Consider the following 27124-nt stretch of genomic DNA (forward strand, 5'->3'; position numbering starts at 1 on the left):
TTCCATAAAGGCTTTAATCACCGGTATTTTCCACCACAATACTTTTTGTTGTGATGTGGTGTAGGCTGACAGAGCAGCCAGATGAACCTTTAGGGAATTAAAGACTATCCCAGAGTCCAACAAGTGGGTTAGATACAACACAATGTGTGAGGGTAAGCAATCGATGGGATTGACGCTCTTGGAATTGCACCAGATGACAAAACGTTTCCATTTGCTGGCATAGCAATAACGTGAATTAGGTTTCCTCGCTTCCCTGAGTATGTCCATGCACCCCTGAGGGAGTTGCAGGTGTCCAAACTCGATGATCTCAGAAGCAAGGCTGCTAAGTTCAGAGTTTGTGGGCCTGGGTGTAGGGTCTCCCCCCTGTCCTGAGACATGTTGTACGGGCAGGGCAGCTTGACTGGTGGGGAGAGGGACATTTCCATCAGGTGAGCGAACCAGGGTTGGCGGGCCCACATGGGGACCACCAGTATCATGGTAACTGGTTCCTGGTACATCTTGTGCACTATCTTGTTGAGAAGGGGAGTTGGAGGGGGGGGGGGGGGGACGTAGACAAAAATTTCCCCGACCAAGTTATCCAGAGACCGTTCCCCTTGGATCGGTTCTGGGGGTACTTGGAGGCGTAGTCTTGGCACTGGGCGTTCTCCTGAGTAGCGAACGGGTCGATCTCTGGGAAACCCCATTCAGCGAAGACGTTGGACACAATGTCTTTGTGCAGTCGCCATTTGTTTTCTTCTGGCAGAGGAAAATCTCTGCTGAGTACGTCTGCCAGAAGACTGAGTTCCCCTGGAACATGTTGGGACAACAAAAACATCTTGTGTTTGAGAGCCCATATCCAAATGTTTTGGGACAGCTTGGATAGCCCTGGAGAGTGAGTGCCCCCCTGTGTTTGTTCAGGTAATACATTTCAATAGTGCTGTCGGTTAGGACCAGCACTGTCTTCCCTTGCAGTTGCACCTGAAAGGCTTTCAATGCTTTGAACACTGCTAGTAGCTCCAGTAAGTTTATATGGTTGGACGCTACTTGAGGGGACCACACTCAGTGTGCTGTCTGCTGAAGCAGGTGAACCCCCCACCCCGTGAGAGATGTGTCTGTTGTGAGAGTGGCTTCCACTGCAGGGGTGGTGAAGGTCTTCCCTTTCAAGAGGTTTTCTCTTGACCACCACTGCAGAGAGAGAACAAGGGCTGGCGAGACAACTAACAGATCTTCCCATTGTCTGCTGGCCTGACACCACTGGCTGTTGAGCCACGCTTGCATGGGACGCATGCGCAGCCACGCGTGGGGAACCAAGTATATACATGACGCCATCATCCCTAGCAAACGCATGGCCTTGCTACCGTCACCTCTGGACTGGCTACATATTGAGGAATCTGAGAGAGCATGTTCTGAACCCTCTCGCTGGAGGAGAAGACAAGACCGTCTTCCGTCCGAATTAGCGCTCCCAGAAATTATTTTACTTGGCTGGGGACTAAGCAGGATTTCTTTTCGTTGATTGAAAACCCCAGGCTGAAGAGGAGATCTACTGTTTTTTGGGTGTTTGAAAAACAAGCGTTGAACGAGTCCCCCGTAATGAGCCAGTCGTCGAGGTAAGGGTAAACTGGGACTGATAGTCTGTGCAGGTGTGCTGCTGCCACTGCCAGGACTTTGGTAAACATCCTTGGCGCTGAGGCGATGCCGAAGGGGAGTACCTTGAATTGGTAGTGTTTGTCCTGGATCATGAACCTTAGGTATTTTCTGTGTGCTGGCAACATTGAAATATGAAAGTATGCATCTTTCATGTCCAATGTTGTCATGAAGTCCCCTTGTTTCAGCAATGGGATCACCTCCTGCAGTGTTACCATGCGAAACTTCTGGGGTTTTATAAACTTGTTCGCTGGGCGCAGATCTAGAACAGGACGCATGGTGAGATCCTTTTTGGGTACGAGGAAGTACACTGAATAAATACCCTCGTTTACCTAAAGAATAGGGACGGCTTCTATGGCGTCCTTTCCTAGCAGTGCTTCCACCTCTTGGATCAGGATCTCCAGATGGTCCGGTGAAAGGCGCTGTGAGCGCGGCGGTCTGAACTGCGGAGGTCGGGCGAATTCCACGCAATAACCGTGGGCGACCGTCTTTAAGAACCACTGGTCGGTCGGAAGTTATCCCCTCCCATGCCTTGAGGAAAGATGTTAATCGCCCCCCGACCGCGGAGACATGGAAGGGGACATGGACTTGGTGGTCATTTCTGACCAGAGGCTGTGGCTCCTCTGGGATTGGGGCCTCTGCCTCTCCATTTGCCGCGTTTCTGACCCCTTGAGGGGTAGTAAGTAGGGCTTCCAGGTGTTTGATTTGTGTTGAAGTTACCCGTGCCGTAGTTGTTTTGACCAGCACGGGCTTGCCCTCGAAAGGACCGCCGAGAATTATTACCCCTCAGGGAGGAGGGTTTCTGTGTAATCTGGTGCAAGGACCTTATAGTCTTATGCTCCTTCTTGGCTGTCTCCAACGCTTCATCCACTGCTTTCCCGAAGAGGTTAGTCTCCTCAATGGGTTTATTAATGAGCGAGGCCTGAGTCTCAGGTCTAAATCCTGATGTACGCAGCCATGCGTGTCTTTTCAGAAGAGTCCCTTGTGCAAGAGACCTGCCTGCTGTTTCTGCAGTGTCCAGGGTGTTCTTCGCCACATTCTGGTTAACCAGTCTTCCCACCAAAACAATGGCGAGAAGCTTTGTCCTGGCGGGTTCAGGAACCTCCTGGAGGCCTTCCTGGAGCAAGTTCCATTGGGCATCAGCATAGCTTGCTAATAGCGTAGTATTATTAGAAACCCGAATGGTGTATGCAGCTGCTGATGTGACACGTTTGCCAATGGCATACAACCTTGTCCGGTGGTGATTCTCCCGTGGCAAGGAGTACCACTGCCCTCTTTCGAGTGGTAGTCACTACCAGTGAGTCTGGGATGGCGTGCCCTTTGATATACAGAGGGTCGGAAGGAGAAGGCCGAAATAATTTTTTGACTCTCCGGTTCACTGCCCGTGTCTGAGCAGGTGAAACCAATGAGGGAGCTACCCGTCTCTTAACAGAGTTAAGGAGGGGGATGGATTGACTCGCCGGAGGTTTTTCTTTAATAATATCCTCCACAAAATCCTGCTCAGGTACTGCCTCTTGAGTGGCAATTTTGAAGTATTCAGCTGCTTTCTTCAACATGAAGTTGAAAGCCATTTGGTCATCCACAGGGGAGGCCTGGCGAGCCGGGGTGGACGGAGGAGAGTCTAGGCACAGTGTCCTGATCTTGCTGTGTCCAAGGGTCTTGACCTTCCTGCTGGGTTTCCTCCCAGTTGTTCATCGTATCCTGTTGATCTTCCTCATAGTTTGAGAAAAGAAGCTTCTTCTTCTTCATTATAGATGTCTCTATATGTGTCCATATGGACCACGTCTTCTTATTGGAAAACATGAGACTGAACTTCTTGAATTTGGGGGTTAGGGTCAGGGTCTACCCGAGCCCTTTTCGGGGGAGGATGATTAGAAGAACGGATAATCTGCTCCAGCCGATCCATATAACCCTCAAATTATTCTGTAGTCCATTTAGAGGACCCAAACGGGCATACACGAGGAGAAACTACGTTCTCCGCACTGTTGTGTCGAAAGGAACCTCTCAGGGTGTCAGAGAGTCTTGACTATCTACGTAAGTCTCATCGGAATCGAGGACCAAATCTGCCGAAATCTTTCCCGCGGCTTGGGCCATAACCTTAGGTAGAACCGGAGTAAGGCCCACCGCTGCACCGATTCTTCCGATGCTACTTTGGATAGTCACCAAATCGTCGTGAGACAAAGGCTCTGATGATTTGTCTGCGGTAGATATAACGGCCGCGGCACTAGGAGGCCTAGCGGTCGGTTTTCCGGGTAGAGGCCTAGCCGTAGTTTTCGATCCTACTGAGGCCTTGGAAATCGAAGCGTCGGGCTCCCGAACTTCGACATGTGTAGGTTTTGGAGTAGCGCCCTTGATTTGTTCTGATTGCCCAGTCACAATGCGCTGCTGCGGATGTGGGGAAGGCTTTGGATCTGAACGATCCGAGGGAACCGGCAAAGTTTTCGGCGGCCCCGTTGGCGCTTTCGCCTTTTTCGACAAAGGCGTTGAAATTGGCGTAGGGGTTGTGTGCTTAGTGCGATGCGCTTGTACGCCCCTGTCGCTGGGTTAGTCCCTGTAGCAAGACCAGAGTGGAGCCTGGAAGGGTCGGGGACGGGCGTGGCTGACCTGGAAGTGTCTTAAGGTCTATAACAGCCGCATTCGACATTTGGTCATCCGAAGTACCCCCTTCACTGGCGTGGGGGTGGGGGAGGGGAGGGCTCCACACATGACATACCTTACCGTGACCCACCGCTTTACACGGTGCTCATTAAGGGTCTTGGGCCGGAGGAGTTTGCACGCTGCACAGCGCTTCTAGGGGGAGGCAGGCGTTACACGTCCTGTGTTCATCCTTCCAAGGATATCTGACCCTATAGGGCAGAATCTAAAAGGAGTCCTTTCCATAGCAAAAGGGAAGGATGACCAGACCGAAAGGGAAAAGAGGGGAAAGGAGGAAAGACATACTAAACAATATGGCCACCCCGACCCCACTCTCCCTACTGTATAGGTGGGCCAGAGGGCCCGACCACGTGGAAAATCCGGCTGCCGGATCTTAGGCACCGAAATCCACAGCCGTAGACGATTCCCCCGTAGTCTTCGTCGAAGATGTTCTTATTGGCTAAGTGACTTAACAGAGAATAAACCGACAATTCGGTAAAGATAAACAATGTCTCTAGTAAGAGCTCCGCTATAGGGCGACCAGTTATCTGGGCGGAAAAAACAATCCAAGGGACCTCGGCGCGTGAGGGATTTTGGGTACGACACACGTCACGATAGGGATAGTGTTACAGACAAGCCTATGCCGACGTCGCCTTTCGGTCCCCGAAAGACAAGATGCAATACTCTGCAGTTACCACTGGATGTCGGACCATATGCACAGCATGTGATTCTAAGCAGATTAACAAGCATCAGAAAACTAATTTTTGAAGTGGTTTATTTGGCTTTTTTTTTAACCACAACTCAGTAAGACACGACACACAACAACAATGCATTTGACCAAAAAGAACTGCGATGGTGCAGGTCAGCAGGCCGAGGCTCAGGGATAATCGTGTCGTACCCAGATGGGGCAGGGTCGATAGTGGGGTTGAGCACCATGACTCCTCTTTTTGCTTCCAACCGGGTGAATTGTCTGTGTCCTGCCACACAAAGGCGTGAGACAGTTGCACCTCTAGGCAGTACCGGGAGATGTCTGCAACTCTGAGACCACCGCTGGGGGTGCCTCGGAGCATGACCTTTCTAGCTACCTGTGGCTTTTTCCTACCCCATATATATCTCATGATCCCTCTTTGGAGTTTCCAAAGCTCTTTCTCTGTGATTGCTACAGGTAAGGCAAGGCACTGATAGAGGAATCTCGGGACCAGATTCATTTTAAGGGCAGAATACTCCCGAGCCATGACACTTCCTGTTTGTGCTGGTGGTCCACATCGCTCTGTAGGTCCATGAACAGCTGCGGGAAATTGGCCCGGTACACTTTCTCAACTTTACCCAGGATATGGACTCTTAGATAAGTGATGTAGGCTTCGTCCCATGGGATGGGCCTGCACTCGCCAGTACGTCCCTGCATCCATGCGGGATGTTTACCCCCCATGGCGCTAGATTTCAAATAGTTGACCTTGAAGCCTGACGCCTCACCAAATGCCGAGATATCCTGTCAAAGTGCCTCTAGGGAGTCGTCCAGCTGAGTCACAGAAGAGGACTTCATCAGCATATGGGGAGATTTTACAGCAATGGTTTCCCACACAGAGTCCCTGAATCCGTGGATTGGCGCGTATACTGGTAGCAAATGGTTCCATCGAAAGGGCCAATGTTAAAGGCGATAGGGGGCAACCCTGACGAGTGCCCCGAGAGATAGGCAATTTTGGGGGGGAAACTGTTAATTCTTAGGGATCTAGTGGGAATACCGATAGTTAGCCACAATCCATTTAGTGAATTTTGGGCCAAATCTGAAATGGGCTAGCGTCTTACCAATATACCCTCAATAGAGTAGCTCAAATGCTTTGAGAGCGTCAAGAGATACTACTGCTAGCTTCATTCCCTCCCTCGAAGCGCTCTTGATTAAGTCGAGAAGTCGCCCAACGTTGTCTTGGGTGGTGTGGCCAGGGACGAATCCTGTTTGATCCGGGTGCACTAGGTCAGGAAGGACCCTGGCGAGTCTGCTTGGCACCATTTTTTAGAAGATTTTTGCATCTTTAGTCATTAGGGTTATGTGCCGGTATGAACCACAGTCTTCCGGGTCTTTCCCGGGCTTTGGTAGGAGTACCGTTAGGGATTCCTCCATAGATGGTGTAATGCACCCCGTCGTTAAGAAGGAGTTAAAGAGATCCACTAAGTGAGGGGCTAGGGTGTGGGCGCATACCTTGTAAAATCGTGCGGTGAACCCGTTGGGGCCTGGGGCTGAATTTTTCAGGGCCTTAACTGCTTCTATTACCTCTTCCGGAGTGATGGGTAATTCGATAGTAGCTAACTGATCTGGAGCGCACCCCCCTGGGGGATTCCGGACAAATATCTGGTTTGCAGTTCACTTTCAATTGGGTCCCGGACAGAACATCCCTCTGGTGATCCATCATCGCACCCATTTTATCCCCCTCTGAGATCAGCAGAGAGCCATCGGGGCCTCTTAGAGTGCCGATGTTGTTCCGTGCATGTATTTTTCTCAGGTTACACACCAGGAGCCAGTTCACTTTATTGCTGTTTATATGGTAGAATTGTTAACGTACGCCAGGGCACGAGTGGATTTGTCGGTTAGGTGCACTTTGCTTTTTTGATCTCTCCCCCATTTTCGTGGACGGATTAGTTTTATGTGCCTTTTCTAGTTCTACCACCTTCACCTCCAGCCTGGTTTGTTTCAACTGCCTGACTTTTCTATATGCCGCAGCACTTGTAATTAGCACCCCACCCCCATACCACTGCTTTCATGGCATCCCAAACCGTTGCTGGAGATGGGTATTTTCACTAAAGTAGCAGTCTAGGGCATTGGATATCTCCCCCTTAATTGCTGCATCTTGTACTAAAGAGTCCTGCAACTTCCAGGGCTTTTGGAGACTAGCTGGAAATCCTGTTGCCCGGATGTGGGCTGACACCAGGGCATGTTTCCGAGATGACCCTTGGGAGAATATGAACACCCTATAAGCAGGGGAACAGCTCACTCGACATGAGGATTAAATCGATTCTCGAGAGGCCTCTATGGACGTGGGAGTAAAATGTGTAGTCGTGCTTCCCTACATTGGACAGTCACCATACGTGGACCTAGAGGTCGTTCAGGGTGGCTCCCCAGCCCTCTAGGGAGGAATCTGTGGTAATCGTCACCTGTGGGGCGGGGGGCCAGAAGGGCCTGCCGTCCGCAGGTTGCAGTCCCTGGACCACCATGTGAGGTCTGGGAGGAGAGAGATGGGGATCTTACTAATTTCGGCCTGAGAGCCCCTCTCCTGGTTCCACAACGCTGCGAAGTGGAGCTGAATCCTCATCATCATGAGTCTTGTGTGGGGGACGGCCAACAATACCGCTGCAAAAAGGCCCAGTACATGCGGGTACCACCAAGCTAAAGTAGCGCTTCGGCTGAGAAATTGGGACGAGGCCCTCCTGATGGCCGTGATTTTGTCCTCTGAGGGAAAGACCCTCTCGGAGCACGTGTCCCAGATGAGGCCCAGGAAGGTCAAAGACTACGTGGGTTGCAGCGGTGACTTCTTGAGCGAAAAGCCCAGGTCGTTTAGCGGGTTCATCAGTGCCTGGGAGGAGTGGTGAACTGCTTCGTGAGATGTAGCCCTGACGAGCCAGTCATCTAGATAGGGGTATATATGGAGGCCCTGAGCCCGGAGGAGGTCTGCCACCGCATTCATGAGTCTGGTAAAGACCCTGGGGCCGATTTGAGGCCAAAAGGGAGGACCTTGTACTGAAAATGGCAGCCCATGATTCTGAACTGGAGGAAAGAACGATGGGGTTGCCAGATCTGGACGTGCAGATAGCCGTCCTTCAGATACAGGGAGCATATCCAGTCTCCCCCTGCATAATGCTTCTGCAATAAAAGCTGGCGTCACCATCTTGAACCTATGGAGAGGCAAGGAGAGGTTGAGGGTGGAAAGGTCCAGTACAACTCTCAGGCCAGCCTGGTTCTTTTTCTGAATGGCAAAGATCCTGGAGTAGAAGCCCGATCCTCGCTGGGAGGCTGGGACTTCCTCCACAGCCTTGCTCAGGACGAGCGACCGAATCTCTGCCAAAAGAGTTACTGTCTCAACTTGCGGAAGAGGAGGAGAGGAGGGAGGAGAGGCAGGAATAGGTAGACGGTACCCCGTACTACTGACAATATCCAGGGATCCGCACATTTCTGTCACCAAAAGTGCACTTGAAGAGCAAATCTCATGTCCGTGGCAATGCAGATGGCACATCCAGAGGTATCAATGTGTGCCAGCGTGGACTCCATGATATCCTGAGCAACAAGTTTAGCCTCGGCTAGCCCCGCCTTGAAACGTGATTGGCTGTGGGTGGGGAGTTCCGGGAGGAAGTCGGCAATTTCCCACCATAATCTCTCGTTAGCGGCTGCCAGCTTGGCCTCTGCGTTGGCCTGTTGCAGGTGCAAGGAAGCATTGGAATACAGCTTCTTACCGTATGCCTCCAAGGTTTTCTCCTCCTTGCCTAACAGCGCTGATGACGAAGACGAGGACGACTGAGGCTTGGAGTACAGTGATGCCGCAGCGATCACCGAGCAGTGTGGCTGAGGATGGGAGGAGAGCTTGGCGTCCAGGCGGCGGTTGACTGGCTGGACAGAGTGGGGTTTGAGCCAACCCTTCTTGGCGAGGGAGACTACATCGGTTTGCAGTGGAATCCCCGTTCTGTCGGAAGGGCGCCTCGTGAGGACTTCAGCAAGGACGCCCCCTCTGCCGGCTGTTCTACCTGGGGCTGGGGCAGGCCCAGGTATTCCGCCAGGCCCGAGATACTTTCGTGGAAGGCCCTGGCGGATGATGGCGTGTCAGGATCCTCCTCCTCCTCCTCATCAGTATCAGTATCCTGAGGGTCTGGGGGATCCTGTGGAGGATGAAAAAGTAGTATCCGGAGCCGAAGGCTGGGGTACAGGGACCGCCGCCAGAGGCTGAGGAAGAGGCTGGTATGGAACTGCCTGTGGAGTAGGATGAGGAGCCGGAGGAGGCGGCTGCGCCGGGTCCAAGGGTGTCGGCGTCTGTGGTGCCGCTAGCATAGCAGGAAGGACTTCCCGGACTGCGTCCTTGATGATAGCTCCTTTATCTGGAGACGTCATGAGGCCGATGAACCTCCCGAAGATCCGGTCCTCGCTGGCCAAAGAGGAGGAGGGCACTGACGGGGTAGCTAGAGGCAGCTGCCGACCCTGTACATATGGACGCAAGGGAAAACAACCTTGCGCATAAGAAGGGTAGGCCGTAGGCCACGTACCTGGTTGCTGCCAGTCCCACCTCAATACTCGTTCTTTGCCGAAGTCCTACAGAGGCGTCAAACAGGTGTCCTTTTCTGGCACATCGGCTATTTTGTTGAGCTGCTTACCACGTGGCTGTGACGTGCTGCTCGGCTCGTTGGTATGGGCCTCTGCCAAGTCTTTTATGTGAGCGGCATGTGACTTGCCCCGCTTCTCAGGCCCCTGCCCGGTAGGTGTATCCACCTCGACCCGGGGGTCATTAGAGCTGCGTTCAGGCACCCCCTCGGACGTGCTGCCGGTAACAGGGCATAGCCCCTTGGCCATGATGCCGGTACAAGGGCAGAGTCCCTCGGGCGCAAGCCTGGTAATAGAGCCTAGCGGCCCCTCAACCTTGGCACCGGGAGGACCCGAGGACCCCTCAGCCCGAGGGCCGGTAGCTGTAACAGCCTTAGTGCGTGTGTTGGTATAAGGACCTGACCGGTCCCTCACGCTTAGGAGAGTCCCTGGGAAGGAGTCTCCCTTGCGAGATGCGGATGAAAATATAGGCCCTACCTCAGGCCTGGACCGATGTTTCACGAAACTCTTGAGATCCTCAGAAGGAGACCGCTGGAAGAGCTCCCTCCACCTGGCTAGTCTGTTCTTCAGCGCTTTCGAGGCAGCGAGCTGCACGCCGAACAGGCTCACCAACCGTAGTCTCGGCCAAGGCAACGTAGGCAGAGGGCGTGGGGATCTGAAGTTGGGAAGGGCCCATTGCAGGATGGGCACCTGATGAACCCTGTCGAAGTTTACATGCGCTGGGGAGGAGCTGTGGCGTCTGAGGACCGAATACCTATTGAAAAAAGACAAAAGAATAAGAAATAGGAGGTAGAATCCGGACGTGGAATTACATGGTCGAAGCCATACTTAGGAGTGCTGGTGAATTCGGCCTGTTCCCATCGACGCGGAAAAGGGGACTGAGGTGTGGCGCCGGAGGGCTCCTAGGGCAGCGCCTCCGCGTGCCTCTAAATTTAGTGGGGAAGAAGATGGTTCTGGTGAAAAAGGTTCCGTCTCCCGCCCCTCGCGAGGGACGCCCATGCAGTATGAAGGAAAGGGGACAGGATGTAAGAGTATGGCTTCCGTACTGTGCCAAATGCGGCGATCAGACGCTGGATGTACTTAGTGCCTGCTGAGCTGCTGATGCGAGGAGTTACCACCTCCGGTGTGCTTTCCACTCAGAGCATGCAGTGCCTCAGCGGACAAGCCGCCGGGAGGACTCCGGAAACGGCTGCCACTCCCTCACAGCAATCGTATGCTGGGTGGAACGCTCTTTCGTCAGTGGTTCACTTTGCTGCCTGCAGAGCTTGTGAGGCAGCATACGTTGAACAGACCGAGATTTTCTCAGCTCTGGAATGGTCCGGCTCCCTCCAATTCCATGTCGGCCGCCAGCATACTCGCGTTCCCTCAAAATTTCGGGGTGGAGCCACCATTTTGGATGAGTGCCTCGCCGAGCTCAGGAACCGTTGCAATAGGAAGGATCATGCTTCCCTCCACCGCTCTCCACACCATCCCCCACTTCAGCGAGAGGTTTTAGGTTAAATTGTGCTTTCACACCGATCTCGACTGCCTTGTTTTTCCGGATGGGGCCTGGAGCAATCAAGGAGCCATGCTGCACACTCCGGCTCCAGGCCACGCAACCATCAAATGAGCTCTTCTGATTGGCCATGGACTTTGTTCATGAGAGGCCAACACAGCAGGACTGAAAGTCTAGGATAGTCTAAGCCATTTACAGCGATGTTGGCAGGTTGAGCCAGGCGTTCGCTGTGCCTTTTTTTCAATATGTTGAGCACTTCCTGCCTGAACTTCTCTTCATTGCTCCTTTGGACTCATGGCATGATATTTAGTTGGAAAATGAGTCTTCATTTGAAACAAGTTTGTTTCTTACACTGCACGCAACCCCACAATGAATTGGTCTACACAAGGATTGTCCCACTAATTGTACTTTTGCCCACAATAAAACCAATCACATTGTAAAAAACTGCTGAAAATATTGCCAAGTGTGAGCTACTGTAAGTCGGATATATTACCTGGCTTTCCAGGTACATCTGTCCAGTGACCGTGGCTGCAATGCGCTCCTGCTGTTGCTTTTGAGCCTGAAGAGTACCTTGTTGAACAAGCAGGTTGCTTTCAAGAGTTTCCAATTCCTCCTGCATGATAAAAACAATACAAAGCTTATTATACGGATAAGAGACAGATTTTTGGATCAACAGAATTTCCTGCAGCAAACATCAGATGAGCGAGGCAGAGTCAAAGATAAAACCAAGCGCAGAGTATGTGAAAGCATGCCCCAGCAGTTCCTTGGAAAATTATATTAACAAAAACCTGCGGGCAAGAAAATAAAAAGGAGTAGCTTTTACACAGCCAGTACATCAAGTCATGGATACTTTTAATGGTGTGCCTTCATTTTGTAGATCAACTATGATGCATCAACAAGGGACTTTTCAAGTATTCTCTGTAATGGGCAACCATGCTTTTAGGGCTTCACATTCATGCAACGATTAATGCTCAGCCACAGTTTCAAAGGCTAGCAAAACCAAGTCAGGTGTTTAGCTTTTCAAGGATCACACAATGAGTACCATTAAACTAGCACCCATTATTACAGTGCTTAGAAGCAGGAGCAATCCATCGTGAGGCTATGTATAGCTCTAAAATGTGATTATTTAGGAAATGTAACGTTGCTTTTTTGTATTGATGATAGTTCCTATTCTGAGGATTGTGCGCAAAGTTGCAGTGGACTGTAATCTGAACTTTTTGCTCCTGTCACTGTGTGCGTTGGCCTTTAATCCTAGGTGTGCGGTTGTCAATGTGCATGTCACTGTATGTAAATGCCTATTATGCCCGGGCAAACACCCACCAAGTGACTTGCCAATATTTGCTATTTACAATTCAAAGCCTTGGTCACCCGCACATATTGGCATATCACTTTCAGGGGTACAAACAAGCCACCCACATCAGTCACAAAGCACTCCTGCCTCCTTTCTGCTCATCACTCTCTTAACTTCCTTGACACCCACAAAGGACGGACCCCAAGAAGTGTAAACACGTGTTTTCTCTTTCCAAACAGAAAAAAGTTGAACATGCCCACTGCGCTGTGGGGCATTCTATTGAACCCTTTGGTAGATGGCTGAGGCCGACCCGCCCTTGCAGGGCACTCACTTGTGATCCATGGGTAAACCCCAAATTGTTCCAGATGAATCGTCAGAAAGGTCTGAACGTTCACGGAACCTTGTAGCACCTGAAATGTTGGTGGTTAAAGTTACCCCAAACCAGTTTGCCTGTGTGCATATGTGTGTGTGTTTATGAGCGCATGTACTTGTCACTGTACCCCAGTCATTTGTGTAAGTAAGCATGCGACACTGTGTCATGTCCATGTCTACTATGCCGACACCCGACTGAATCTCGCAGTGCGCGTGCCTTCCATTGTTCATGAAGGTCATTACGTTTCATCTCACGTCGCTATGCGTGCGGACATGTCAATAACGGTGCTGCCTCTTCACGTTTCTGTCGGCAACAACAATGCAAAAACTCCTCTACTGAGAGAAAACCAAGCCCAATAGCTTTTTCTGGGGGAAGGTTCTTTCTCAAATCGCCCTTCCGGTGTCTATGCCAGAGTAGTAGAAACATCCAGTTGCACATCAGTCTGGTCCTATCAACAAAGGCAACTCGTGCCTAGCAAAGTAGCCACATCTACAGGACAGCGGCAGCAGCAACAACAACCACCACCCCAACCAAATGTTTCTGACTTGTTTGGAATCACCAGTAAGGTTGAATTAAAGTAAAGTCTTTGCAGGCACAAAAAGCATTGTGTGACTATGCTATTGCTCAATATGTCCTCATTTGAGATTGTAATGCTACCATAACTTGGACCTTCCATTGCAAGGTTTGGATTGAAGAAATACTGTGTGGAGTAAGAAAACTTTCGGCTAAATATCAGGGTAACATTTAGGTTTGTGTAGGGAGATCAATTAACTCGTCTTTCTGCATATCTATATGTGTTTCAATATAAGAGAGTATGTGTCCCTCTGTGCAACACTGTCATAGTATGTGTGTTTTATTAGTGGAAAGTTTAAATTGAATCCTCATCGTCCGATTACTGACTCAAATGCCATACATCAAGTATTGAATTTTCTGTGGGCTAAATCAGATCTATGTACTGACAGAGAATGAGTTAGGTTTTATCAAACAGAATACAGTCCTTTGCAGATAAAAAAATACAAAAAAGTAAAATAATTAGCAGACTACTTTGCCACCACCACCCTACCCTCTTATTAAATGCTCAGTTAGTTTATAAAAAACAGCAACCCATCTGCCCGACTGGAGGACAGGCCTGCATCATTGAAAGGTATATGCCTTTCCACCCCTGCGGTTGTAAGAGTCTAAAGTCCCAACTACCAACACAGGGTGACTCGTGGCATTACTGTGGAATATTTTCCAGCTGGCACCATACCGTAGAGGAATTAGAAGACATTATGCCCATTTTCCCTCGAGTATCCAACCAACGTTCTTATTCGACAAGAAGGATGGCAACCACTGCAATATTGGGATAATGACAATTGTGTCAAACGCACAATTATTATTACCTAATCAATGCTTTTTCCTATGATGGAAAATCCACACCACTGTATTCCGTCTACATACTCGATCTAGCAGGCCTACACGTCCAGTATGATCTGATCAGGCTGGTAGAGAAGTGTGGGGTGGGTGCTCTGATCTTATTAGACCTCTCAGCAGCTTTCGATACTGTCGACCACCCTTACTCTGATCTCACGTATGGCCAAGATTGGCATGATGGAGCCGGTTCTCACCTGATTTACCTCATTCCTTGCAGATCGTAGCCAGACATGTTATCTTCCTCCTTTTTTGTCAGCACTCTGTTCTATTTTCTGTGATGTCCTCTAGGGCTCCGCCTTGTTGCCATTGCTGTTTAACATCTATATGCAGCCTTTGGCGAAACTCCTACATTCCTTCGGCCTCCGCTTCTACACCTATGCCGATGACACCCAGATCTTTTCCGCCTTGATCTTGAACATGCCGAGGTGTCATTGCACCTTAGCCAATGCTTGGGTGTTATTTTTTCATCAACACTCTTCATGGATGCCCGGGTAGCTGCTGTCTGTAGAGCCAGACATCACCATCTTCAGATTCTTGGGAAAGTTCTTCATATGCTTCCTTTTCACATCTCCCCCGCCTCCCCCTAATTGTCGCGGCCCTTGTGCTGAGTTGCATTTACTATTGCAATGCTCTATACCTCGCGCAACCCAAGGGCCTGATCCATCGTCTACAACTGCTGCAGAATCTCGCTGCTCGGGTGGCTAGGAATGTTCCCTATGGAAATGATCTCACGCCGGTACTTCGTGCCCTCCACTGGCTTCCGGTGGCGAAGCGTATTGAATTTAAATCTCTTTGCTGGTGCATCACGCCTTTTATGGCCTGGGAGTCAAGTCATCTACAGGACAAATGTGTGCACTATCTTCCTAGTCGCTCTCTTCGGTCTTTATCTGCCTGCTTACTATCTGTCCCCTCCTTTCGGTTAGCCAGGGTGGGTGACCTTGCCTTCTCTGTGGCAGCAGCCTAACTTTTGAATGCTCTGCTTCCTTCACTTAGGACAATCTCTAATCATCTTGAGTGCCAATGTCTGTTCTAATCTTTTGTTCTTGTCGTACCGATGTTATATCCTAGCGCCATGATGCCTCTGGGTGATAGTGTGCGCTATAAATCCTGATAACATCCTGCAAAAACACAAGATAACACGCTAGTCCACAGACTGTCAGTCTTTATTTTAATTTTGGAAAATATGGTTGTCATGGCAAAAAAACGTCCTCTATCGCATATGCCCCTCTGTCCAAACCAGGATGAAGCATTTGCATAGAAGTGTTACATTCTTATAACAGATAAAAGTTGTGGACTACTTTCCCAGAAGTATCTACTTTCATAAAGGCCAATATGAAAGTCTTAACAAGCCTTGGTGAGAGCACATTAATTAATCCTTTATCCAATCTTGGGGTCCCGCCTCTCAGAATTCATCCCTAGGGTTCAAGGATGGAGTGCAGTGTGTGACTGGGCAAACATGGTGTGATAGGCCCCATCAGAGGAGGGAGGCCCACCCCAACCGCCCCACGGTGTCCCTAGGAGTGTGGGCAGGCCGTCTCCTCCTTATCTGCACGGATGGCAGTGTCCCCACCGCAGAGGGTTTGGAAGTGAGAGCAGTAGACCGGAAACCTGAAGGTGCCTGCAGCAAGGCTTTGTGGAGCCATGCCACAACGAGGAAGACACCGCGGGATGTAGGCGGCCAGCACTACACCGTCCACCTGAGGAGCAGCAGACAATGTCGCAGGATGCAGCAGCGGCTTGCGCGGTACCAGCTGGTGACGCAAAGAGAAAACCAGACCAGCACCCGCTTGAGAGCGGCTCCTGCAGACAGGGTCTGCTGGAGCCTGTGCACGAGGAAAACGCCACTAAAGCAACGGAGACAATTACTATTAACAAAGGCCTTCCCCCAAAGGCCTAGTGCAGTACCACTACATCAGCAGGGATTCTGTTTATTAAATAATAAACCTAATGAAGGCCATATTAGAATCCACTATGCTACCAATAATATTTTTAATAAAAGGTCTCTGGAGAGGCCTTAAAGAAAAATTGCCCAAAGGGACCAATACATGGCCCATATTGGAAAAAGGAGTGGGACTTACCAGCACTTATCAGCCCTCTCTGACTCTTCCCATGGACACCCCCTTCAAGGAATGTAAGTGATTCATAGAAGGACAGTGTTAACAGAGCAAGGACAGTAGCAGAGGGAGAGTAGGAAGAGAGACAAGGAGTGGGAGAATAGGAGTAGAGGTAGAAGAGGAAGGTTATAACAGAGGAATAGCAAGAGGCAAGGGATTAGAGTGGCAGGAAGGAGGGAAGAGAAGATAATGGATGTAGAAGGGTAGTTGGAGTTAAGATCTATAGTAAAAACAGGAGTAAGAAAAGAAGATCAAAGGGTGAAAGTGGAAGGGTGGGGTGAGAGACTGGAGAGACAGTAGTGTGGTGGGAGGGGAACATCAGTTGAGACCAGTGTAGAAACAGATCAGGAGAGAACGGGCGTGAGAGACAGAAGAGTGATACTAGGTGAAAGAAGGTACCATCCCTAACCTCCTAAGACTACTAAGCAGGATAGGTCAGGGAGGATAAGAATACCCATAGGGAGTCAGGTAGACACAGTATTAGAGAAAACACCATTATCACCAGGAAGAAGAACAGGCAGTAGGGGTCACATGGTGGTAGCATACATTATCTTGCGGATGCTTAGGCTAGGGAGGTGGGAAAGGCCTGGTTAGTCGAGAGAGCCAGGGGCAGCCCTTGTGCCAATTCCCTAAGATCCTGCTTAGCCCTGAGAACTACCCGAGAATCCCTGGCCCAAACTGATTGTAAGCGCTATATAAATCACAAATAAAATACAAATAAAGACGCAATAAACGCCCTTGGACTTGCCATTCAAGTCAGCGTGGCAATTTGTTGCGCCTCCAACCCCCCCGCCCCATCACAATGAATCTGCGCATACACTTTCTAGCTCTGCTTGAAATAAAAGGATTTAGTTTTGCTGTGGAAAATGGGCTCCAGTCCTGCCTCCTAGGATGGACACCCCAAGTACATGAAGTAAAAAGGGACAAGATTTAGGAGGCACCTGATGAACATCCACCACTCACAGAGACAATGGTTATTTCAGTAGACAGTGATCTAGATGGGCAGATCAGCACCATTCCACAGCAATAAATTTAGAAAATGCCTAGTGACTGAGCTCAGGAATAACCTCTTACTGGGAGTGGACAAACTCCCCTCATAGCTCCCACCATCCTCAGGTCACCCATTCAGAGATCTGACTGTAAAACGTTTGCACGGATACGTGCAAGTACTCATCTAAATGTTGATGATAAAGAAAGAGCCAATCCTCCTCGGTTATGCATACCAAGATCTGTCCAAGAATCACCTTTATGTGGGACTCTTAGAAAATGTTTTATTTGACTGGCAGAGGTCCGGCATACTGCATAGACGTGTACTGCTGTGGTCTACTGCAGAGTGATTAAGGTGTCACTATATACTGATTCCTTAAGTGTTGTAAGGGTGCAGAAGTAAGCCTTGGACACAATGGTGGCATGTTGACCTCTCTGCCCCTAAAACTAAGAAGGGTTTCCCTGCCTCAAAGAAAACGAAGGAAATTGCCAGAATGTACAAAACTAAAAAGTCTATCCAGGTCATGTACAAAAAGCCTACTTCTGTCCCCAACACTAATTAAAGTGTTCGTTGTGGTTTCAACCAAAAGAAAAGTTCCCAGTCTCTCGGGTAACCAAAAACTGATGCAATAACAAAATGTTCACAAATGTAGAACTAGGGTTGTGATTCTTTCCACTAGCTTCCTTCTTTTTCTACTTTCCTTTCTTTTGGGACTGTCAGGACTGTATTGTCTTATGCAAATGTCACTGGAACGTTCACAAGAGCAGGTTTCTTGAATCCAAACTGCTTTATCCCACCATCTTGGCATCTTTTTGATCAATTATTCTTCTCTCACTTTGTGTGCATGTTCCAGATTCGCAATATTCAGAACGGCTTGGTTTACTCTCCTGAAAAGCAAGTGTCCTCTTATGGACTTGGGTGCGGTTCCCAGACTTGTAATGTTCAAAGCGGCTTTGTTTCCTCTCCTGCCAAGAAATTGTCCCCTTATGGGACTTGGGTTTGGGTCGCAGACCCGCAATGTTCAGAACCATTTGGTTTTGTCTCCTGACAAGCAATTGTCCACTCATGGACTTGGGGTGAGAGTTTTTGCCTCTCATATGGGTGCGGGTCCCAGACTGTGTATCCACTTGGCTGCTCCCTAGCCAAGCATATAACTCTTCCGGGTTTGCTCCTTTTTTAGTTAGGGGCCAAAACCCTCTTATTCTTTGTTTCTCGTAAGGCTGCGGGTCCCAGACTCGCATTTCCTTCCCAGGGTCCCAGACCCTCTTATTCCAGATTCTGCCTTTACCCACTTGCTTCCCCTGACCTCCAGCACTTCTCGGGTAACCCATGTACCTGTATGTCTCTTTTGTGCAGGTACCAGTGTTTCCCAAGCAGCAGCTTCCTTTGTCGAGGCTCTGCTAGCGTTCAGGGAATGGACGAGGTCTGCAGCGCCTCTGCAAACATCTGGTTCTCCCTGGCTGCGCATCCTCCCTCTCATATGCTTTGCTAGTACCTGGGATGTCCGGAGGTTGGACTCGGCAATAGCCCAAGCAGTCCTTCTGCCCTGGACCACAGTCGGGTTCTCCCTATCCTCCCCTCACGGCTTCCATTCTGGTTCTCGTCTGCTGGGCCGGTGCATGGCTGACAGATTTCCTACTCGGAGGACAGCTCCATCTGCGACTCAGTTGAGATGTCTTTGAACTCCAGCACTAGATGGGCGAATTGCTTTGGGCCAATCAGACACTGTGAGACTCTAGAACACTCACTCTGCTGCTCCAGAGTGATCCTTGGACTCCTCGTCCTCTTCTTGACATGTAGTATACTTTGCATTTTCTGCTGTTTTAGTCTTATCAAGTATATTAGGTTGACTAACTTGACAATAGAAAATATTGTCCAATTAAAAGAGGGGGAAGGAGGTACTAACATTCGCGAAGGATTTAGATGTAGTGACGTGAGGGTAAACCGCATTCTCCGAGAGTGGTTGTCCCCTATCCCATAAGGGGCTTCCTCCCCCATGTGATCCTCCCTCGGTGCACCAACCCCAGAAGGACTATTGTACTGTGGATGCACCCCCCTGGACCTATGGGAAACGTCTCCCCCTAGGGGAGAAGGGACGACATCCTCTAATTCGTCGCAGTGTTTACTGACTCTCTGGTACACATTGGTTCAGCACAAGCTCTCCTGGTAGTAACACTTTATCACACAATCAGTTTGAAATTGCAGGCTGGTCTGTCTACAGTACATAACCGCTGTATACATACAATTTGTCATTAACACAGATGTCTGCCCTGATGATGGACTGCTGAATCCGAAATGCATTGGCTAACATTGCCTGCCTCACTGGATTATGAAGCCCTGAAAGGCTGTCTTTCAATGATGTTGAGAACAGTCTCTGAAATTGTTTGCCAGGACCTTACAATGCATGATATTCAACAACGTATTTGTCTGTGCCCCACACTTACAATTCAAAAAAGCTCTTTCATCGTAAATGAAATGCTGAGTACAGTCACAAGGGATTCTATATAGAGGGAAGAAAAACATGACTAAATCTGTCAGCACACTTCTACCCCTAGGTTGTTGGTGTTTGAAGAGTGTCCAGATGCCAGAGGTCCAAGCACATTCACTAAAAATTACTTTGCTAACACACTTTGTTATTTGCTTGGAACTCTGCGCCCTGGTATCCACAAAAACCCACACTCAAGTAGACTATTCAGAACTTGGTTTTGATAAATAGAAAATAACTCCAAATTCTCCTGCATGTTACCAGAGAAAAGAGGTTGAACCTAACCCTTTGTGGAAGGACTACAGAATGGACGGCTCAAGGTAACATGACTTGCTGAGCGCAGCTTAGCTCTGTAATTCATCCAAGCCCCAGTTAAGTGAAATACGTTATCAGGCAAGGAGACCAAATAGCACAGAATGAGTTTGGAAGATGGCTAAATCCTCTTCTTGTATTATCTGGACATCAGAGGATAGATGAGGTAATATTTGTGTATGTGATAATTAAACACACTGAAAGAAAACTCTATACCACTTTTTATCAGAAACCAAATTATATTGTATTGAACCCAACATTACAAAAATCATCAGGATTACCTCCCATACAGTGCATCTCTGAAACTGTGTAGAAATTGTACTTTGAAAGGAGAACATACAATGTAATCTAATGTATGGATTCAACGTATGCAGAATCGTGGTTTCCCCAGACGGTTACTGCAACAAGCAGAAAAAAGAGCTGAGGTTACCAACAGGGATACTCTATTCCTCCCAAAGAAAGAGGTCTAAACCAGATGCAGTTGAATATGTCGCTACCTTTTCACATTATATATCAACATTGAAACAACTGACAATGAAAAACGTGAATCTTATTATACTGACTAACCCAACTAACTAGACCAGTCTTTGCACTAAAAAGAGGGAGACACTTGAAACACATTGGTACATAGAGGTTTTCGAATATATTCAGAAAATTAACACTATTACATAATTTCTTAATCTAAATGTGACTCGTGTGGTTGGACAACATCCTTGTGCACTGTGTTGTGCTCGTCTCCTAACCAGAAAGTAAACTATGCGACATTCAAGTGACCATTGCGTAACCAAATCAATTGCAAATAAAAAATATGGCATATGCTATCTGGTGTCCATGTTACAAAATGTATATTGGAATGGCAACACAATCGTTTTCAGCCTGCATAGTATCAGTCCAAGATTCACACTAGGACTGTACAAGCAACTTTTGTCACTCACTTTATTAAATACCAAAATACAAACAAAATCACCTGAATTGGATCATTATTAATATGGTGAAAACTGATTAGAATTTTTTGTAATTGTATTGACTTCAGATCAATGAGAGAGAAAGTGGGGTTTTATGTGAGACTTAGAGGGGAAAGAATGATATGAAATGTAAAGAGAGAGGAAGAGAGTTCCAAGTCTTTAGAGCGAGGAGAGCAAATGAACAAAAGTGGGGTGAGGCACATGAAGCACAGGGACCAGCTAAAAGAAAGAGGGATTGAGAGCGAAGTGGCCAGGCTTCGTGAGTAGAAAGAGATTAAGGAAGCGAGATATGAAGGAGCAGGGCCATAGGGAAAATTAAAACCAATACAGAGGAAGTTGAAAAGTACGCGATTTTCAAAAGAAAGCCAGTGCAGAGAGTGCATAGCAGAAGTGATAGAGTCACGGGGAGAAAGTGTGCAAAGTACCTGAATTGACGAATGGTACATAGAACAAAGGGTGGAAAGATGAGATGTGGGCAAGACAAAGAGGAGAGAGGAACAACAGAACAGTTGGCAGAAAACTAATGAAGAGATAAGGAGTTTAGTGGAAGGAAAAGCAAGGAACTGACAAGCTTTTTGACTAGTGAATAGTTGAAAGCAGGAGCAAGAGATAAAGGAAGTATGGGGAGAAAGGGATAATGACGAATCGAGGATGACGCCAGGAACACGGGCACAGAGAGAAATAGAGAGGGAGGAGGGGAAATGAGAGTGAGGGGGAGAAGGAGGGTTTAGCTGAAACAGGGAGGAAGAGAACTTCAGTTTTTGAGGGATTTAGGTGGGGATAGAGAGAGGACATCCCGGATTGAATAGCGAGGAGACAGCTAGACAAGGAAGAGTGGAAAGAATCTGTAAAAGAGGGGAAGATTAAAAGATTTGTGCCTCAACCACAGGTAAGAAAAGCCAAATGACGAGATAATAGAGGTAAAGAGGGGAAATGTAAAGAGAAAAAACAAGAGGGCCAATACCTGAGCCTTGAGGAACACTGTGTAAGAGGGGGAAAGTGAGGGAAGAGTGACCAACCAAGCGAACAGAGAAGAATGAAACCAGTTGAGAACAGAATCACAGAAACCCAGTTCAGTAATAGAAGAGAAAAGAATCGTGTGATCGACACCATATCGAATGCGTCTGAGAGATCAAGAAGAACGAGGAGAGGAGAGAGTTTCAAATGATGAGAAGACTGCTAGAGACAGACAGAAGAGCAGTTTCTGTAGAGTGACAAGGCCTAAAGCCATAGTGAAAAGGAGGTAGAAAAGAGTGTAAATTAATAAAGGAGGAAACTTGGGAGTAAACAATGTGCTCTAGAAGCTTAGAGAGAAAAGGAAGAAGAGAAATAGGGCGAAAGTTGGAAGGCGAGGAGGGATTGAGAGGAGGTTTTTCCAAAATAGGGAGGATTGAAGCATGCTTGAAATGAGGAGGAACAATAGAAGAGGAAAGTGAGATAGGACAGAAGTGTCGAGTAAACCGGAAGGATTAGAGGAGAAGGAAAATAATAATCTGAGGAAGAAGTAGGATGAGGCCTAGCTAGGGCGGAAGAAATATCACCATCCGAGAGATGGTGGAATGTAGACATCACAGAGGAGGAGGACTAGAATAGCTCAGGGCGAGGAAGGAGCAGAAGAAGAGGAGGGAATAGAAGAACAAGTAGAGAGATTTTAGAGGTTAACTAATTAGCAAAGTCAGATGCAGAGAAGAGAGAAGATGAAGGCGGGTCAGGGGGAAGAGGGGAAGGATGCGGTTCAAGTTCTGAAAAAGACGAGGATGAGAAGCAAGTGAGAAGAGAGAAGGGACATATTGTTGCTTAGCAGAGAGAAGCAGAGGGTCATAAGTGGAGTGGAGAGAAGACAGAAGAGATAAGTCAGTTGCTGTCCCTAACTTGGGCCAGCGCCACTCAACCAGACGCAGAGAGCGGCGAATGGACCGGAGAGATGGTGACATCCAAGGCTGAGATGGCCTATGAGATGGAGTAAAAGCAACTGAAGGATAGAGAAGATCAAGAGAATCAGACAGAGCATCATACAGAAGGGAAGAGGCAGAATCATCAGAGAGAGAAGAAAACATACAAATGGAAGGAAGAGTTGAAATGACAGCTGAATAAAAATCGTAAAGATCAATAAGTCGAAGATCTCAGTGATGAAAAGTAGATTAGGACTGAAACGGAAGAGGGGAAGGAGAGAGAAAATGAGAACGAACGAAGAGAGTGATCAGAGCAATAGATTGGGGAAGCAGTGACAGGAGCAGAAATAGGGATAGTGGAAAATAGGTCAATAGGGGATCGTGATGTGTGCGGAGGTGGAGTAGGAATTTGTAGAAGTGAATAGAACTGAAGAATAGAAAGGAGCGGGACAGTGGCATGAATAGAGGAAAGATAGAGATTGAAGTCGACCAAAAAAAGAGAGGTGTAGTTGAGGGCAGGAGAGTAGAGGGGAAGATCAAGGTAATTACAAAAAGTGGAGACGTGGCCGGGGTGACAATAAATGATAATGAAAGTAAGAGGGGAGCAAGAGAAAGATCCATGTGATATGAGAAACTGGGACCGTCCAACTGGGGGGGGCAGGGGCTACAGTAGACAGAATACCAACACTGCCACCATGTCCAGAGAATCTAGGGTGTGTGGGAAAAGAATGACTGAGCAGAGCGTGGCAGGTATCGCAGTATTGGATGGATACAGCTAGGATTCTGTAAAACAGAGAAAGTGGAAATGAAAACGAGAGAAACGGTCTAGAACAGAGAAAGCTTTGTTGTTGAGGGAACAAGAGTTCCAAAGAGCAACATTAATGGTTGGCATGAGAGTGTGGAAGTGAAAGGAAACAGAAATAAACTGTTGAGTGGTTATAAATATGCCAATAATCGTACAAAAAGCAAGTAGCCCTGATGACAGCGAGAGGGGGGCATATGCAGAGGCGGAAATCCGTAAGATGTAAGGCCAGTAGGGGGAGAAAAGGTTATGAGACCCAGAGATGCAGAGAAGCGAAGAACAACATAGTGGGAGCAGAGTACAGATGCTACAAGCTGCGGACAGTGGTTGACAGTGCAGGCTTAGCCAGGGCTTCGCCCCGGGCCAGGTGTTTTAACTTCCGGGTGCAGTGGGCGGGTCAGTTGGGTGTGGCCCACAACCAAGGATGGATGGAACCAGTAGTCCACTCAGAGCCGTGGCACGCCACTGATGGTATCAGCAGCAAAGTACTTTGCTCTGTCAGATGTAGACAGACAGCACTCCAGTTAGGAGGGAAAGACCAGAGCCTGCATGGCCCCACAGCACACCGTCTGTGGCTGACCGTGCATACATAGCCCTGACTTCACCCTAGGCTCGGTTTTTTAACATCCTGGGGTGGTGGGCGGCTCACTGAGGGGGCATGGCCAGCAACCAGGGTACGGATGGAAACAGTAGTGCACAGGGAGCCGCACTGTGGCGCTGATGGTATCCATTCTTTTGTGGAATTCCATTTAGACATTGGCCAGATTACACAAAGTGCAAAAACATTGAATTTGAAACTATACAATGGCCTGTGTCATCATGAAGGCTTTGATCCAATATGCATTTTGAATCGTTACTTGGAGACTGCTCAGTTATCTTTTTGAGACTACGGGGCTCCCCTCATTTATACTTACCCTAATGCATATACTTCTGCCGAACCTTACCTTTTAAGTGTAATACCAGCAATAACACACAGGCATTTCTTCTGTTTTTTTTTTAAATTTCATGGACTACATTGTTTGAATTTAGTAGTTGAGGGCCAACAATAGACTGCTGAATTGAAGGCCTTGTTGTTCTAGCATTAACATCAACATTCTGACACACATATACAGTGCGGACAAGGGTTATCAATGTGCTCCTTGAGGGGCAGCTGGCACACACAAACTAGGGGCCTGATCACGAGTTGGGCGGTAATAGCCCTACCGCCAACCCCCCCCGCGCTATTAGCGCCGGATCACGGGTTTGGCAGAAGGGTTATTGGCCATTTCCCATTGGGCCCATTCGGGAATTCCTCATTCCCCATTGGGCCCAATGGGGAAAATCTGTGCTATTACCGCCGACGGATTTCCCGCCGGCGGTAATCGTGCCGAAAATCGGCAATTTTGCCACGGATTTCCCCCCAGCTCCCAGCTGGGGGGAAATCCGCCAAAGCCATGATCTGGCAGACCCTTAAATGCAGCGGTAATAGCGCTACCGCCGCATTTAAGGGTTATCGCCAGACTCGTGATGAGGCCCTAGATATTATTTGAGACGCGACACAAATATGATGTTGCACATGTAAGACTGTGATGATGTGCGTGTACATGTGTGATACATGTGTCATCCATGTTCTCTTTGAAAGAGCCTGCGGAAATTGAAAGATGCCTACAGATGATCATCGCGTATAGAGAAGCACTGCAATCTAAGCATTTATGTTAATTGTTTAAATCTCTTTTAATCTCTTGTTTGGGGAGCATATCCACTCAATCGGAGCCTAGACTAGACTCGCGGCTTGAAATGCAGTAATACATTGGGCCTCATTATGACCTTGCCGGTCCGGAAACAACAGTGGCGGTAAACCCGCCGCCACCGTTGTCTCCGGACCCGCTGATTAACAGTTCTGAAATGGAAACACCAGCACCGTTATTTACGGTGCCAGTGTTTCCATTGTCCCCATCCCCTTGGAGTCCTATGGCACTCCATGGGAATGGGGATTAACGGAATTCCGCCTCCAGAATTACCGGGTCACCAGGGTTGTAATGCCCCGGTGATTCCGGCAATCATGGAGGCGGTAATTCACTACGAGTCCGGCGGCAGCCTGCCTGTTTTTCCGGCACGGCTGCCGCCGGACTCGTAATAAGGTCCATTGTCTTTCTGAAACAGAATACACATAGAGGGCATTTTCATTGGATTGGTCGATATGGAACTTGCTTAAAATGCAGTCTGATTTAATTTCTTCAGATTGTTTGCAGTGCATGAGGAAAGATGGTTTAGGTAAGGTTTTAAACATGTTTTTGGTCTATTGTTATTCCTGACCAATTGTGTTTATTAATTAGGATTATATGGTTCAGACAATGTTCTAGATTTCTTTACAGCAGTCTGGGAGCCCCACCACTGAGAATGAATATGGCTCAAATAACCTGTTCTATTGGATGTATTGCACCTGGAGGTTCTACAACCCGTTTTAACTCACTGCACCATGAACAAAGTAGAAATAACCATTTGCATATCATCTGGCCACACCCACAAGGGCATGCCAGCACCGAAATGCTAGACTATTCTCTTCTGAAAGAAAGTACCATAAGCAACACCAGACATGTACACTTCTTGCTACTCCTCTCTGCAAACCCCCCCAGCACTGTCCTCAAACCCCATCCTAGCTCGTTCTCCCCATTCCTATCCTCTATACCCCTTCTAAAGGCAACCTAGCCACGAAGCTTATAGACCCACTAACCACTCTAAACTGTTAATTACTGTTCATAATCCCTTAACCAATTCTCAACCCTCACCTCATTCACTTCCTACTGACCTCCCCCCGGGGATGTGGAGGGCTCATTCCATCAGCAATCAAACATCTTTCATTCTGACCACTTCAACTCCCACCAATCTAAAATCTCTGTAATCACCATCACTGAAACCTGATCTATCCAAGTGACACAGCAACCCTTACTGAAATACATCCAGACGTTGCTACCTTTCCCACAACCCTCTACTTTCCAAAAAAGGTAGTGATGTCGGTGCCATAATTATCAAGACGATGCCATCTGCCCAGTTTGACTTAAACCACTCCTCCTCTGAACAGAGAGTGGCCCAACTCCTTGCTCCCACCCACTCATCTTCTCATTCATCACCCACCTGGCATCCCAATCTCTACTTCAAGAGTGCTTCCCAGCCAACGTCCCCCTGGTCATGATGTTCAACGTCAACCTCCCCATCATATCCAAGGATCAACAACTACAACTTCACTCTACTCTCTCATCACTCCCTTGTGAGCCTCGATACCCACCTATCCTCAACCCACCACTGCTCTGACCTCTCTGTTGATCTGTCTCCCTTGAATCATTTACTTTGCCATCTCGGTACCCGCCCAACTCACACACATCCCTCCCACGACTATCACTTAGAGAAATAAATGTCAAACTTGCCTCCATGGTTCCTTACCTAGACCAAGGCAAATCCTCC

At 48.4% G+C, this 27124-nt stretch overlaps 1 protein-coding gene across 1 annotated transcript in view; it reads right to left on the bottom strand.

Moving 5' to 3' along the window:
* The window catches only part of ERCC5 (ERCC excision repair 5, endonuclease), a 361049-nt gene that overhangs the window by 174862 nt on the left and 159063 nt on the right, over positions 1-27124 (bottom strand). The window contains exon 11 of the mRNA XM_069637054.1: positions 11542-11661. Within this exon, the coding sequence (XP_069493155.1) occupies positions 11542-11661 (120 nt within the window). The remainder of the gene's footprint in view (positions 1-11541; positions 11662-27124) is intronic.

Source organism: Ambystoma mexicanum, chromosome 7p (assembly GCF_040938575.1).
Source record: "Ambystoma mexicanum isolate Mex_15411 chromosome 7p, UKY_AmexF1_1, whole genome shotgun sequence".
NCBI classification, from domain to species: domain Eukaryota; kingdom Metazoa; phylum Chordata; class Amphibia; order Caudata; family Ambystomatidae; genus Ambystoma; species Ambystoma mexicanum.